Here is a 17,233-nt window from a genome sequence, read left to right as displayed (position 1 = left end):
CGAGGGAGGGGATGTCTCCCATGGGGGCGAGTGCGCACTCCCAGCAGTCTTTGGGCTGATCTCATGCAGCCTATCCTAATGCTTTAATTAAAGAACTGGTCAATAGCATTGAAGAGGGTTCTAAAGGCTACAAGCTGCACTTTAGTCTGCAGACTGATTAGTCCAAAACCAAAGACAGCATATACTTGAACAAATAATCTCCTCCATACACAAATGTCTGCCATACATGGCCAATAAAGATGATTCTGACACTTTTTCAGAGTTTGTACTTGAGCTTGTTGGACTCAAACGGAACCTACTCCGGCTTCCTGCTACTTCCAAAGACATGCACCTGGGGATAGGTTGATTGGCAACACTAAATTGGCCCTAGTGTGTGAATGTTGTCTATGTGTGTTGGCCCTGAGGTGGTGACTTGTCCAGGGTGTACCCCGCCTACCGCCCGAATGCAGCTGAGATAGGCTCCAGCACACCCCGCGACCACAAAAGGGACAAGCGGTAGACAATGGATGGATGGAACTTTGCAATAGGGACTGCGTTGACTTGTTTGCATGGTCTGTAAGGTTGAATTCATCATCGTCATCATCATACAGAGTCTATGGGGAGTAGTGATCACACTGCTCCACTGCCAAAGTACCATGTCTGTTTGTGTGTAATGGAGACACACAGACAGAAAACTAAGAGACAGCCCCCTCTGGTGACAGAACCAAGTTTTGCTTTAAAGAGTTGAAACATCTTCAGCATTCAAATACAACATAGGTTCAGCCGTTCCAGAAATACCTGCATGCAAGTATTAGCACGTCGCTTTGGCAACATTTCATTGCAAAAAAAAAGCATAAAACCTAACAGACTAGGGTTTGTTTTATGCAATCCTTGTGTTTGTGAATAATGAATGACCAACATCATATACTTGTTATACAGATCTGTTTGCACAGCCGTTACAAGTCGTTTCTCATTTATATTAAACGTGTTTCAAAGTGGAACACAAATGTTGAACAGTGAGCATTAGAATATTAATGAAGTGTGGAATTAACTGCGGGGCTGTTGTGTCACTAATAATACAGAATATTGTACCCGTATAGGAAGATGTATCTTTAAAAATATATACTGCACAAAGTCCTTCTAAATGATTGAACATAACGTGCACTCGCTACAAAAAGTATTAACATTTTATTCAGACTTAGGGCCCTAAACCTCCATGCACAATACAATATAATCAGCTATAAAATTTACTTCATTTCACCTTTGAAATAACTAATAAAGATGAAATCCAAACATTTATACAAATTAAAGAAAATATGAGAATTGAAAATGGCTGATGTACTAGAGGCAAGTAAGTGGTTTCTTCAAAATGATTCCACTTAAAGCTTTGTATTTTACAAGAAATCATCAAACTACATTTCATAACTTTGTAAATATTTAGTTTTTTGGAATGTAGGTCCCACAAATAAAGTTGTCTACATCTAACACAATTTAAATATACAGTATATATTAACTTAATAAGCAGAGGGCAATGTCAATGATTGGGCTCCATCTCCTCTTCTAAAATAGCAACAGAACTATCCGTCTAATGGAAAACTATAAAACACTTTTGCAGTACTCTAGACAGGTAACGCCAAAATCAAGTGTTCTACAGCCAAACTAATACTTCCGCCCAGTGTTTGCAGATTAAATCATACACAGGTTTCTACAGAATATCATCAATAAAAAACACATCTTCACTGAAGACGCCCAAGTGTTAAGTTGGAGGTGAAATGACCACGGCACAGTATCTTCACATTCAATCATGTCAAGCCAATGCCCAGCTCATTTCCAGCAGGTCTCTGACTAAAACTTAACAACTGTACTTTGGTTGTCTTGGTCCACTCCCAAAAAAAAAAAGCTTCTGAAAAAGGTCATACAACTGAGCAGGATCATTGATCTAAATAATAAAAATGATAAAGAGAAATCATCAGCAACCTGGCCTAAGTCTGAAAGGACATTCGTCAATGCAGTTATACCACTAAAAAAGCAGAATAGCAATTAAAGCCAATAATTGCAATGGCCGTGTGTTAAAAAAAACAAAAACAAAACAAAAGCTCAAGTATTTTTCACCAACTTTTTAACTGCAAGACACTTGAAAACAATGGAGCAGTAAGTGTGTTTGCTGCATATTTAGATATTAGCTAGGTGAACAGTTTATGGTGGTGATGCTCTTACAGTTTAAAATGTACATTTTAATTACAATAGTCACACAAACCCTACAGCTGGGCTATTCAACTAAATAGTTGAACACATTTCCAGAAAACTAAGGACCAGGGGGCAAGACTTATTCTTATTGTGAGAACTAGTTGACTCTGCAGTGGACAATTGTTTTTGGCCTATTTATTTGATCAATTACACATTTTTAAGTAAAATAGTCCTGTTATGCAAAAAATACCGCCGTAGTGGACATTTGGCTTTAGGATCTTAAAATGTCAATGCAAAGATATGTCAATAGGTTAACACTAGTTAAGGTTCCTCTATACAACAGGAGCCCTGTTTCAAAAAAAATGTTGCAAAAATGTTTTTCTCCCAAGCTTTAAACTGAACTAGGGTGGCCAGTCTAGTGTCATTCCCGCGCCGCCAGTTGACTAGCACTGCCCTACAGTATTAGAAGGGTTGCTATTTACTAGAAACAAACTGTAGGTATTGACCTCTATAGAGCTACAAATGTGTTGATTTCTAGGTTCAGCATGACAATCAGAGACGTGCTGTCAGAAATACTCCCAATACATTTCATTACAACAACGCTATTAAAGTCTTCAGCGCGATCAGTTGTAAGTGCAAGGATCATTCACTTATTGCCATCATATTGTGGACTCTTGCCTTTTGAGAGGTTGAGCTTTAGTCTTTCCCCTTTGACCTTGACAATGAAGAACAGAAGATACCGATGGTACAAAAATCAAACTAAAGGGAGTCTGGTTGCACTAGCTATTAATGTAAGCTAAGTTGTGTTAGCTTTCAGTGATGTTGCACATCAGCGCAACCTACTGAGTCTTCAACTGTCTATTAAGTATTTTGGGGGTGGGATGGGGGCCGTGAAAGAGTTTACGGGTCAGACAGTCAGGCGGTTGTTGGAAGGCTGTAGGGGGCTCCATGAGGCTGTGTGGCCAGATGTGTCCTGCGAATATGCAGATGTACGACTATCGCAACAATCATCTTTGCGGATCCCGGCCGTGCACAAGCGACGGTGCCTCAGCAGCCTGTCTGTCCGTGAGAAGGTCTGCAGTAGATAATAGAAAGAAAGTTTCAGTCAGAGTGGGACTTTAACATGCTACCTTTTCACGTTAAGGCGCAGATGAGACAAAGTAACACACAATACATGCACTGGCCACCATATTAGATCATTTTTATAGTATTTTTACTAATATGACCTCAAAGGTCTTTTAGTATATGTCTTACCCATGAGTGTAAAGTATGTATGGGATATGTGCAATACTGTTAAGTAATTGTTGTTGAGATTTCCTGTCTATGTACGGTTTGCTGTCGTTGTGGCTTTTAAGGCATTCAAGGATTTAATGATCCTTGAAATGCCTCAACATTTATGGCACAGTAGATGAGTCCAAGACAAATTGTGAGATAAATAATGTCTATCCTACCCCTCACATTTAAGTAACCATTTCTACTAGGGGTGTAACGATTACCTTTAACAATGATTTGATTCGATATTTGTGGTTGCTGATACGATTCAGAGATTATATATTTTTTTAGAACAATATGATCCGAAACAATTCAATAAGTTGAAATCGATTCAGTCACTTTTTATCCAAAAATATCAACCAGTGTGACTGTGAAGTAAATAATTAATCCCGGACACTGCAGGTAAAGTTTTCTATATTCCTGTTATTTCTTGTAAGGAATTGTGTATATATGAATTATGGATACAAACAAGCAAACCAACAATTAATGGCCAATACATTGACATCTTATTTGAATAAAGTGCAACCAACACTTTAAGTTGAATTAACAAGAGGAAATATTTTCTGCTCTTATTTTCAATATTCAAATTTTTTAAATAAAAGTACAGTAACCAACATTTTAAGAGTAGATTTACCTGCTAAATAAAGTTCCCCAACCCAGCCATACAGTATGTGTTCTCAGCTCTGACGTTGCCACTGAAGAACAGCGTCCCAGGTGTGTGGAAGCATGTATGCCCCCTCATTCTGCTGATGGTGTTGGCCCCTTGCTTCCTATTTTCCATAGCCTCATTTATCCATCTCTTCTATTTCTTTCTTCCTCATGACATGACTTCTCCTTGTGTTCTCGGAGTCGGTTTGTTGTAGTAACTTGCTCCGCTGTCACTTCCATTGTGTCGGCTACTTCTTCTGTGATTTAAAGTTATGTTGCGGCTTTATCGTTGTGTTGTGTCGTTGGTATTTATTGTGGCTTTTGCAATCGTGCGGTAGCTGAAAGTTATGGTATTTTAATGCCCGGCAGTGAAGAAGAGACACAGTCAGAGATACACTCTGAGACACCCAAACTCTCACGGTTCTAAGTTCACTAGTCTGCCGCACTCGCACGTCTTACACATCCCAGCACTAACTCTTAAAGGCACACAGACACACATGTCACAGATATTACACTATTGTCTTGTGGCATTGGCGTTTGTTATGACCTTTCTCAACCACCGCATATATCTGCCATTTTTGTTTTAATGACCCCACAAATGGGATATTATACTTAACATCTAAGATCTTTATTATTAAAAGTGCTAAACTTTATATAAGTGTACGATTTTTAAATACATTTTTTTCTTGTGTCGATAAAATCGATGATACCTTTTTAAACGATCTTGGATCAATAATTATCCCTTGAAAGGCAAACTTGCAGAGCACTGATCGATATACTTGAAATTTATGAATATAAATCGATCTATTGATGTAGATCAATCGTTACACCCCTAATTACTATTACGGCATACTGAAGCAGGGTGTGATTCCCTACCTCATCTTTAGGCAGGGCTAGATAACAATGGCACTCATACTAAATATTGACATTTCAGCCACAATTTGAACATGTTCATTGTAACGTGCACTCACTTAAGTTGAAACCATTTAGACATACAGTAGTACCTCAACTTATGAGCTCATTAGGTTCTACTAACAAACTCAACACATGTATCTCAAATCAGCATCGCCTATTGAGGCTCGCAACTCAAATTTATGCTCACAGCCTAAAGCATATCAAAAAGCAAAGAGACAGCTCGTATCTTAAAATACATCTACATTAGACTTAGACTTCCTTTTTATTGTCATTCAAATTTGAACTTTACAGCACAGATAAGAACGGAATTTTGTTACATAAGCTAATAATACATGTATGTTGAATTATTTTTAAAGGCCAATAAATCAATACCACTATACAAGTCTTATCCAATTGCTATTGTTTTTGCCCCTTAAAAAGATATAAAAAACTGGTCGCTGAGAAGAGTATAATCACTCGTGTGAGATACTGTGGATGGTGAAGATGTGATGATCGGTGACTGTAGAAAGCATGGGTGACAAACCTGATTGCAACGATCACACTGGTACGGCTTCTCGCCACTGTGTACCCTCTTGTGTCGGTCCAGGTGGTAACGCTGAATGAAGCGCATCTCGCAGCTGTCACAAGCGTAAGGCTTTTCCCCTATGAACATTCACAAGACAGAATGACTTGTATGTACTTCTCAGGGCTGACACATGAACACCTCACATTATGCTTATTTCATCTCTTAAAATGTTTCTTTTCTATTACTTATTTGTTTTATTCATGGGGTGTCCAATAGAACCATCAGTGAAAAGAAGCAAAGGTATTAAATTGTGGCACCCCACCTGTATGTGTAAGTATGTGTCGCTTAAGGTGGTAACTGCTCCGGAAAGCTCCATAGCAGTGGTCACAGATGAAGTTCTTCTGAACTTTCAAAGCACTGTCATCGTCGTCGTCCATGTCAAGTTGCTGCAATAAAGGCTATCGAGGACATAAAAAGTAAATTTCTTCTGACTCCAATCAAAGTGTTTGATGTCAATGTGCTCAGTTTGACTAACTCTGAGAAGTGAATTCATTATTATCCATACAGTGTATATAATAGTATGGTGCATTATTGTCTACGTTTGAGGAGAAACACATACCCGCACTTCCTCCTTGACTTTGACAGACCCAGATTTTTTGTGCTTTTTCTTATGTTGCATATTCTTTCCATCCAAAATTCTTGAGGTGTGGTAATCTCCATCCTTTTGGATCAGCTTGGAGACAAAATAAGTTGTCAAATTTTTGGCGGCTTTCAACAAGTACAGGGGTACCTCAGTTTTAGTCAATATGGTAATCTGTTCCGAAAGGCCCGACAAAAACGTAGGAATTTTTTCAATCCAACTAATCTGTTCCTTACACCAAAAAACCAAACAAATTTTATATAGAATAAATCTTGTCGTACTTTCATCTTTGATGGCAATAAAGCGTTCTATTCTATTCTGAAGAATTCTAGTTTACATGCAGAAAACAATGCAAAATACATACAAACAAATGACTGAAATGCATAAATGAATATTGAACATCAGTTTTGCCTTTATTGAAGACACTTGTGGGCAAAGACAGCGATGATTAGCAGGGGAAGTGAGGAAAGGAAAACCAAGCTGATACTACTATCGTGTTCGAGTTTTTTCTTGAGTTCAAGAATGTTTCTCACTTAATTTATCAAAGTGCTGGCACTTGAGGTATATCCAAAAATGCATGGTCAGCAACTCTGTGCACTGCTCACGCTACTTTATTTTTACATCAACTAATGCAATCACACGTATATGCTTCACAGCGCTTTACGGCACAACATGTCATACTGTTATGACCCTAAAACCCAGCAGTATGCCACAACTTGCAACTTTCTTTGGGCCTATAATGGATTATTTTGCAACTGTACTCAGTAAAAAAGCAGTCGCGAGATACTTCCTTTAGTGACTTCAATATGCGGATTTATACTTAGGCAGACTGACTAGTTTCTTAAATGCAAAGTTTAATGGGATACCAGAGATAATACGAAAACAGGGGCTAACTTTAGGCTTTGTTTTTGGAAAACTAAACAATACAAAATATGGGGTAGACGAAAACTGAGGTACTTCTGTAGCATTGCATGATTTTTATTTACAAAGTATACACAGTAATAGCAGAAATTAAAAGGCCTAACTTAACTTCAGGTCCATACAAAACTGACTTCAAAATCAGACTATTTAATGCTTATTTCTCTCACCAGCGGTGGACAGCTTCCTGCAGACAAATGGCCAATGTGCGCATGGTGACCTTGGTGTCCATGGTGGTTATGGCTATGGTGTGAATGGGTATGGTGGCTCTCAGAACTGGCCCTGTGCCCATGACCCATGTGTGACATCATCTTCTTCTGACCCGGAATGTTGTTGGCTTGCATCAGGGCCATGCTGGAAAACACCGCCTCACAGCCCAGCAACCCCGCCTATAAACACCAACAACAAATCACAGTAGGTTGTGGAGTGAATAAGTGGGAAAAGAGGGTGAAAAATGGAGGTAAACGTGAAAGAAAAATAGGCTTCAGGGCTGGGAACACAACTTTAAAAATTGTTAATCTACAGATGAAGAGACTTTTCACTGACCCATTTCATTTGGCCTTGAACAGAGTTGTTTGAATGGTGTGTCATCGCCGTGCTTTGAATGTGTGTGTATTTGAGGGGGTACAGAGCTGACTTCAGTCAGATGAGGGTTAACAGAGGAGACCACACCCACCCAAATCATGAAGGCCAAAGCCTGAAAGTAGAAGCATGACAACATAAAGCTACATGCTTCATTCAGGAGCTGGAATCCCAGGTGTATTCTATATTCATCTGATATCTCATCAATCAAGGGCATACAACAGGTTAGAGATTTAGGTGTGGTACTATAATATGTGCATTTTATCCACCGGTTATTAAGTCAGCCTCAATGGTTTGGTGTACATTATATGATTGGATGGCCACCAGAAAATAACAAAAAAAGAAACAGATAGGGGAATTGAATAATGAAATACAAGGATGCATCATTGTAGCATTGATAACACTTGTGTGAGAGAAATATGTAAGTCATGAAGCAAGCTTCAAAAAACATATTTTAGCTGCTGCTTTATTTTAATGATTGCAAAAACTATTTTTAAATAAGATGGTTTGTTTAATTTCTATGTTCAGTACTGTAAAATTAAAATGCTATTCATGTCATGTTATTTAAAGTATTGAAAATAAGCAGTACCATAAAACGTGTCTGCAACTTTGCCTGCAATTTAATAAAATAAACAAGTGTTCTTTGTCTAGACAGAACTCACAAGGGCATAGTATTTAATACAAACTTACACAGGAAATGTACAGGTAACGGAGGTTTTCTGAAATAGAAAATGTGTTTTGAACAAAAACACTGAACTGTTTATCCAGAAGAGGGCTCTCTCCCCCTCGAATGCTACACAATATTAACATTTACAATACATCTTCACATTCCTATTCCCTTTTCAACTGTAATGTTAATTTTTCATCCTGCATGCAGTAGTTACATTCTAAACCTGGGACTAGTCCATATATACACATACATACATACATATACACGTTTGCGCACACACACACACAGTGTTCCCTTGTTTAACGCTGGGGTTACGTTCCAAAAATTACCCGCTTTAAATGAAATCCGCGTAGTAGAAGGTATTTTTTTTCTCCGTTTTTTATGTGTTTCGTTCATTATATATTTTTTTCGTTTACACTATATGGTTTTTCATTTACAGGATGTTTTTTTTCAATTTACTATTCATGTTTTTTCGTTTACAGGTTGTTGTTTATTTATTTATTATAGTTTTTTTTCGTTTACAGTACTGTGTATGTTTTAAGGCTGTAAAGCCCCAACCACACACTTTATAAACTTTTCTCAGACAAGCATTAACATTTTCTCACATTTCTCTCATTTAAACACTTTCAAATTTCAAACCTTCGTGGAAAAATAAGTACAGTACACTACGGTATTAAAGAATGAAACCAAAGATCAAAACCTGTTTTTTAGGACTCTGGGATTTTTTGACCTATAAATAAGCCCGGGTTCTATCATAAAGCCCGCAGCATTTCTACACATAACCAGAGTGACACAATCATTTTGGGCCTTAAATCCTGCGCTTTTGGCTTCGTCCTGCATTAGAAAGGTGCAAGAGGACATTTGTTTCCAAAATAAGCCTGTCTCATCCATATTAAAAACTTGTTCAGGATTATATCCTCCCCCCTTTTCCCACAGTACACATTCTGTACTGTACAGGATACATGGTATGAAGAAGATTGATTGACAATGGTCTACAGTCCTTTAGCGAATCAGGACGCAGAACACAATGCGCATTCATACGCTGTAAAAAAAAAGAAAAAAGTATGCGACACTGTATAAAATTACACACACAAAAAAACCTGTGTAACAGCAAGGCCGTGTAAAGTGAACCGTGTTGTAGCGAGGGAACACTGTATACAGTCGTGGTCAAAAGTTTACATACACTTGTGAAGAACATAATGTCATGGCTGTCTTGAGTTTCCAATCATTTCTACAACTCTTATTTTTTTGTGATAGAGTGATTGGAGCACATACCTGTCTGTCACAAAAAACATTCATGAAGTTTGGTTCTTTTATGAATTTATTATGGGTCTACTGAAAATGTGACCAAATCTGCTGGGTCAAAAGTATACATACAGCAATGTTAATATTTGGTTACATGTCCCTTGGCAAGTTTCACTGCAATAAGGCGCTTTTGGTAGACATCCACAAGCTTCTGGCAAGTTTCTGGTTGAATTTTTGACCACTCCTTTAGACAAAATTGGTGCAGTTCAGCTAAATTTGTTGGTTTTCTGACATGGACTTGTTTCTTCAGCATTGTCCACATGTTCTTAATGGAGTTTAAGTCGGGACTTTGGGAAGGCCATTCAAAAACCTTAATTCTAGCCTGATTTAGCCATTCCTTTACCACTTTTGACGTGTGTTTGGGGTCATTGTCCTGTTGGAACACCCAACTGCGCCCAAGACCCAACCTCCGGGCTGATGATTTCAGGTTGTCCTGAAGAATTTGGAGGTAATCCTCCTTTTTCATTGTCCCATTTACTCTCTGTAAAGCACCAGTTCCATTGGCAGCAAAACAGGCCCAGAGCATAATACTACCACCACCATGCTTGACGGTAGACATGGTGCCCTTGGGATTAAAGGCCTCACCTTTTCTCCTCCAAACATATTGCTGAGTATTGTGGCCAAACAGCTCAATTTTTGTTTCATCTGACATCACATGGACAAAGATAAGACCTTCTGGAGGAAAGTTCTGTGGTCAACATTGCTGTATGTATACTTTTGACCCAGCAGATTTGGTCACATTTTCAGTAGACCCATAATAAATTCATAAAAGAACCAAACTTTATGAATGTTTTTTGTGACCAACAAGTATGTGCTCCAATCACTCTATCACAAAAAAAGAGTTGCAGAAATAATTGGAAACTCAAGACAGCCATGACATTATGTTCTTTACAAGCGTATGTAAACTTCTGACAACGACTTTGTGTGTGTGCGTGTGTGTGTGTGTGTATATGTATATATATATATATATATATATATATATATATATATATATATATATATATATATATATATTGAAAGGCAATTTAAAATAAATAAAGAATAGTGAACAACAGGCTGAATAAGTGTACATTATATGACGCATAAATAACCAACTGAGAACGTGCCTGGTATGTTAACGTAACATATTATGGTAAGAGTCATTCAAATAAGTATAACATATAGAACATGCTATACGTTTACCAAACAATCTGTCACTCCTAATCGCTAAATCCGATGAAATCTTATACGTCTAGTCTCTTACGTGTATGAGCTAAATAATATTATTTGATATTGTACGGTAATGTGTTAATAATTTCACACATACATCGCTCCTGAGTATAAGTCGCACCACCGGCCAAACTATGAAAAAAATTTGACTTATAGTCCGAAAAATACGGTATACAGTGGGGCAAAAAAGTATTTAGTCAGCCACCGATTGTGCAAGTTCTCCCACTTAAAATGATGACAGAGGTCTGTAATTTTCATCATAGGTACACTTCAACTGTGAGAGACAGAATGTGAAAAAAAAATCCATGAATTCACATTGTAGGATTTTTAAATAATTTATTTGTAAATTATGGTGGAAAATAAGTATTTGGTCAATAACAAAAATTCAACTCAAAACTTTGTAATATAACCTTTGTTGGCAATAACAGAGGTCAAACGATTACTATAGGTCTTTACCAGGTTTGCACACACAGTAGCTGGTATTTTGGCCCATTCCTCCATGCAGATCTTCTCGAGAGCAGTGATGTTTTGGGGCTGTCGCCGAGCAACACGGACTTTCAACTCCCTCCACAGATTTTCTTTGGGGTTGAGGTCTGGAGACTGGCTAGGCCACTACAGGACTTTCAAATGCTTCTTACGGAGCCACTCCTTCGTTGCCCGGGCGGTGTGTTTGGGATCATTGTCATGCTGGAAGACCCAGCCACGTTTCATCTTCAAAGCTCTCACTGATGGAAGGAGGTTTTGGCTCAAAATCTCACGATACATGGCCCCATTCATTCTTTCCTTAATACAGATCAGTCGGCCTGTCCCCTTAGCAGAAAAACAGCCCCAAAGCATGATGTTTCCACCCCCATGCTTCACAGTAGGTATGGTGTTCTTGGGATGCAACTCAGTATTCTTCTTCCTCCAAACACGACGAGTTGAGTTTATACCAAAAAGTTATATTTTGGTTTCATCTGACCACATGACATTCTCCCAATCCTCTGCTGTATCATCCATGGGCTCTCTGGCAAACTTCAGACGGGCCTGGACATGCACTGGCTTAAGCAAGGGGACACGTCTGGCACTGCAGGATTTGATTCCCTGTCGGCGTAGTGTGTTACTGATGGTAACCTTTGTTACTTTGGTCCCAGCTCTCTGCAGGTCATTCACCAGGTCCCCCCGTGTGGTTCTGGGATTTTTGCTCACCGTTCTCATGATCATTTTGACCCCACGGGATGAGATCTTGTGTGGAGCCCCAGATCGAGGGAGATTATCAGTGGTCTTGTATGTCTTCCATTTTCTGATAATTGCTCCCACAGTTGATTTTTTCACACCAAGCTGCTTGCCTATTGTAGATTCACTCTTCACAGTCTGGTGCAGGTCTACAATTCTTCTCCTGGTGTCCTTCGACAGCTCTTTGGTCTTGGCCATAGTGGGGTTTGGAGTCTGACTGTTTGAGGCTGTGGACAGGTGTCTTTTATACAGATAACGAGTTCAAACAGGAGCCATTAATACAGGTAACAAGTGGAGGACAGAAGAGCTTCTTAAAGAACAAGTTACAGGTCTGTGAGAGCCAGAGATCTTCCTTGTTTGAAGTGACCAAATACTTATTTTCTACCATAATTTACAAATAAATTCTTTAAAATTCCTACAATGTGAATTCCTGGATTTTTTTTCCACATTCTGTCTCTCACAGTTGAAGTGTACCTATGATGAAACTTACAGACCTCTGTCATCGTTTTAAGTGGGAGAACTTGCACAATCGGTGGCTGACTAAATACTTTTTTGCCCCACTGTATATATATATATACCGTATATATATATATATATATATACCGTATATATATATATATATATATATATATATATATATATATATATATATATATATATATATATATATATACCGTATATATATATATATATATATATATATATATATATATATATATATATATATATATATAAATATGGTATATATATATATACCATATTTTTATATTTATATATATATATATATATATATATATACCGTATTTTTCGGACTATATTTTTATATACAGTATATATATAAAATACGGTATATATATATATATATATATATATACCGTATTTTTCGGACTATAAGTCGCATTTTTTTTCATAGTTTGGCCGGTGGTGCGACTTACTCAGGAGCGATTTATGTGTGAAATTATTAACACATTACCGTACAATATCAAATAATATTATTTAGCTCATACACGTAAGAGACTAGACGTATAAGATTTCATCGGATTTAGCGAATAGGAGTGACAGATTGTTTGGTAAACGTATAGCATGTTCTATATGTTATACTTATTTGAATGACTCTTACCATAATATGTTACGTTAACATACCAGGCACGTTCTCAGTTGGTTATTTATGCGTCATATAATGTACACTTATTCAGCCTGTTGTTCCCTATTCTTTATTTATTTTAAATTGCCTTTCAAATGTCTATTCTTGGTGTTGGGTTTTATCAAATACATTTTCCCCAAAAATGCGATTTATACTCCAGTGCAACTTTTAGATATTTTTTCCTTCTTTATTATGCATTTTCGGCCGGAGCGGCTTATACTCTGAAAAATACGGTGTGTGTGTGTGTGTGTGTGTGTGTGTGTGTATGTATGTATGTATATATATATATATATATATATATATGTATGCACACACACATATATGTATATATTAGTGATGGGTCCGGCAACACCGATGCATCGGCGCATGCGTCGAGCTCATAGAGCAAAACCCAGTGTCGGTGCGCGTACCGCTTTTAGAAAGTCACGTGACCGATCATGAGCTGTTTTGGTCACGTGACTGATATGCGAACTGTGTCGCACTGACGCTTCCTCTGTGCCCTGTGAGCGGGTCTTTTCTACAGCCGGAGAAATAATAACTAAGAAGAGAAAGCGTCTAAAATTGAATACGTTGGAAAAACTGTTTTTTTTTTAAAAAATAAAAATGTGTAAAAAATAATAATAATTTCCCAGTCCACAGGCATCCTCATTCACAACACGTTCTCTTAGATGTCCATGTTATGATACATGTTCACACTATTTAATGACTGTATCTAAAAAAGATAAAAAATATATTTTTATTTAAATGAAGATATGAAATAATCCTAAATGAAATACAATGACTTTGTTTATATTATTCATAAAATCAGTGTCAGTTGAGTCGGTCCATAGGTTGCCTGTAGGGATTTTTAATGTCCAGCAGATGTCAGTATTTAGTGACACAGTATCGACACAGTATCAATACAGTTTTGCAATGTGTCGAAACGCTTCATGACGCCTCATCAACCCATCACTAGTATATACAGGTAAAAGCCAGTAAATTAGAATATTTTGAAAAACTTGATTTATTTCAGTAATTGCATTCAAAAGGTGTAACTTGTACATTATATTTATTCATTGCACACAGACTGATGCATTCAAATGTTTATTTCATTTAATTTTGATGATTTGAAGTGGCAACAAATGAAAATCCAAAATTCCGTGTGTCACAAAATTAGAATATTACTTAAGGCTAATACAAAAAAGGGATTTTTAGAAATGTTGGCCAACTGAAAAGTATGAAAATGAAAAATATGAGCATGTACAATACTCAATACTTGGTTGGAGCTCCTTTTGCCTCAATTACTGCGTTAATGCGGCGTGGCATGGAGTCGATGAGTTTCTGGCACTGCTCAGGTGTTATGAGAGCCCAGGTTGCTCTGATAGTGGCCTTCAACTCTTATGCGTTTTGGGTCTGGCATTCTACATCTTCCTTTTCACAATACCCCACAGATTTTCTATGGGGCTAAGGTCAGGGGAGTTGGCGGGCCAATTTAGAACAGAAATACCATGGTCCGTAAACCAGGCACGGGTAGATTTTGCGCTGTGTGCAGGCGCCAAGTCCTGTTGGAACTTGAAATCTCCATCTCTATAGAGCAGGTCAGCAGCAGGAAGCATGAAGTGCTCTAAAACTTGCTGGTAGACGGCTGCGTTGACCCTGGATCTCAGGAAACAGAGTGGACCGACACCAGCAGATGACATGGCACCCCAAACCATCACTGATGGTGGAAACTTTACACTAGACTTCAGGCAACGTGGATCCTGTGCCTCTCCTGTCTTCCTCCAGACTCTGGGACCTCGATTTCCAAAGGAAATGCAAAATTTGCATGGTTGGGTGATGGTTTGGGGTGCCATGTCATCTGCTGGTGTCGGTCCACTCTGTTTCCTGAGATCCAGGGTCAACGCAGCAGTCTACCAGCAAGTTTTAGAGCACTTCATGCTTCCTGCTGCTGACCTGCTCTATGGAGATGGAGATTTCAAGTTCCAACAGGACTTGGCGCCTGCACACAGCGCAAAATCTACCCGTGCCTGGTTTACGGACCATGGTATTTCTGTTCTAAATTGGCCCGCCAACTCCCCTGACCTTAGCCCCATAGAAAATCTGTGGGGTATTGTGAAAAGGAAGATGCAGAATGCCAGACCCAAAAACGCAGAAGAGTTGAAGGCCACTATCAGAGCAACCTCGGCTCTCATAACACCTGAGCAGTGCCAGAAACTCATCGACTCCATGCCACGCCGCATTAACGCAGTAATTGAGGCAAAAGGAGCTCCAACCAAATATTGAGTATTGTACATGCTCATATTTTTCATTTTCATACTTTTCAGTTGGCCAACATTTCTAAAAATCCCTTTTTTGTATTAGCCTTAAGTAATATTCTAATTTTGTGACACACGGAATTTTGGATTTTCATTTGTTGCCACTTCAAATCATCAAAATTAAATGAAATAAACATTTGAATGCATCAGTCTGTGTGCAATGAATAAATATAATGTACAAGTTACACCTTTTGAATGCAATTACTGAAATAAATCAAGTTTTTCAAAATATTCTAATTTACTGGCTTTTACCTGTATACACACACACACACACACACACACACACACACACACAAATATATACACATACATATACATCTATATACTATTATTTTTTCTCTGATAGATAGATAGATAGATAGATAGATAGATAGATAGATAGATACGCATATATTTACACACACACATACTTCGGTACCAATGATTAAGAAAACAGTAAAGGGTTCCTCAAAGGCCGATTCCCTAGAGGGAAAAGCGGTAGGGAATGGATGGATATTCCGTTCATGTACAGAGCCTCGAGTCTTGGTTATACTTGAGGGTCACATTCGTTCAAATGTGACTCCTTTACAACTGTGCAAGTTTACTAGCTAGCAACTTACCCGAAAACAGGCTGGCTTTTACTCTTTTATCGTCAAGAGGAACTGCATATGAAAAGACTGGAGATTATGTTCCCGGTCGTCTGTTGTTATTTTAGCAGAATCTTGACACAGTGAAGAAAAAGACGGAGTGCGCGCTACGTGAAACGGACAAGGCTAGAGGCTAATATGCTAGCCAGTTGCTGGGTTTGGGGGCTCCTCTCGCAGGACCCCCGACCCCCGCCCGAGACAACACAACAACAGCCAGGCAGGGCGTGCGGCCAATAACATAATACGTCCATCTATGCTAGAGCCTTCAAGCAGCCTCTTATTGAAACAATTGGACGAATAGGCGGTAACTGTACATAGGTAGCGACTTCTTACCTTTAAATTCTGATAATTTTGTGGATTAATGCTGGCCGGAGTTCTATTTCTTTCTCAGTTTACAAACAGGCAGGAAAAGCTACCGGAAGTGTTCCCCCGAGGCTCGTTGTGATTGGTTAAAAGCCCATCCACGTGATTGAATCAAATGACCTATATTTGCGGCCATGTTTTTCTGAGGAGCTGGTGGAGTACAATATAATCGGAGAATGCCATGACAAAGAAGGTGCTTCTGTTTTACATTGTAAATTTAATCAGGATTTGGAGCAGTGGTTCTTAACCTTGTTGGAGGTACCCAACCCCACCAGTTTCATATGCACATTCACCGAACCCTTCTTTAGTGAAAAAATACTTTATTTTTATATTTATTTTTTCAAATTCAAGACAAAGTTATATGTTTTTTTTACTAGTGCACAACATGAACCGTGCATGAATATCACCTTGTTCAAAGAACAAAACCAACACAGTGCATGAACTCACAACAAATTACACACTTGCAAATCACATGGAAAATTAGAGGGAACATTGTTTAGACTTAGACAAACTTTAATAATCCACAAGGGAAATTGTTCCACACAGTAGCTAAGTTACAATGATGGAAAGTGTAAGGATGGAAAGGACAATGCAGGTATAAATAGACTAATATAGCGATAAAAAAAATCTAACATATACGAATATATACATAATATGTGTACAGAATAATATGTTTGATTGATTGATTCAGACTTTTATTAGTAGGTTGCACAGTGAAGTACATATTCCGTACAATTGACCACTAAATGGTAACACCCGAA

General features: G+C 38.2%; 1 protein-coding gene across 4 annotated transcripts; it reads right to left on the bottom strand.

Annotated features, from left to right (window-relative positions):
* Positions 1–1,154: 1,154 nt before the first annotated feature.
* Positions 1,155–16,559, bottom strand: znf740b (zinc finger protein 740b). Of its 4 annotated transcripts, none has more exons than XM_061985590.2 (7): positions 16,443–16,541; positions 7,611–7,761; positions 7,235–7,453; positions 6,126–6,239; positions 5,829–5,964; positions 5,525–5,643; positions 1,155–3,241 (listed from the first exon to the last, which is right to left on the bottom strand). In XM_061985590.2, exons 2-7 carry the CDS (start codon positions 7,653–7,655, stop codon positions 3,074–3,076), a joined length of 801 nt encoding a protein of 266 aa, XP_061841574.1. In that variant the 5' UTR covers positions 7,656–7,761; positions 16,443–16,541; the 3' UTR covers positions 1,155–3,073. The 4 variants fall into 4 exon arrangements, with proteins under 4 accessions (XP_061841574.1, XP_061841584.1, XP_061841592.1 ...); XM_061985600.2 differs by lacking the exon at positions 16,443–16,541 and adding an exon at positions 16,083–16,219; XM_061985608.2 differs by lacking the exon at positions 7,611–7,761 and having other exon boundaries at positions 16,443–16,559.
* Between the last annotated feature and the right edge of the window lie 674 nt (positions 16,560–17,233).

This window comes from Nerophis lumbriciformis, linkage group LG01, assembly GCF_033978685.3.
Source record: "Nerophis lumbriciformis linkage group LG01, RoL_Nlum_v2.1, whole genome shotgun sequence".
Classification (NCBI taxonomy): Eukaryota; Metazoa; Chordata; class Actinopteri; order Syngnathiformes; family Syngnathidae; genus Nerophis; species Nerophis lumbriciformis.
This window is presented reverse-complemented; position numbering and strand designations above follow the sequence as displayed.

Coding starts and splice junctions, on each gene's coding strand:
- znf740b (XM_061985590.2), bottom strand. CDS start 7,655: ATGACACACCATTCAAACAACTCTGTTCAAGGCCAAATGAAATGG. Junction 6,240..7,234: donor CAGGAAGCTGTCCACCGCTG/GTGAGAGAAATA, acceptor TTTGTCTCCAAG/CTGATCCAAAAGGATGGAGA. Junction 5,965..6,125: donor AAGTCAAGGAGGAAGTGCGG/GTATGTGTTTCT, acceptor TGTCCTCGATAG/CCTTTATTGCAGCAACTTGA.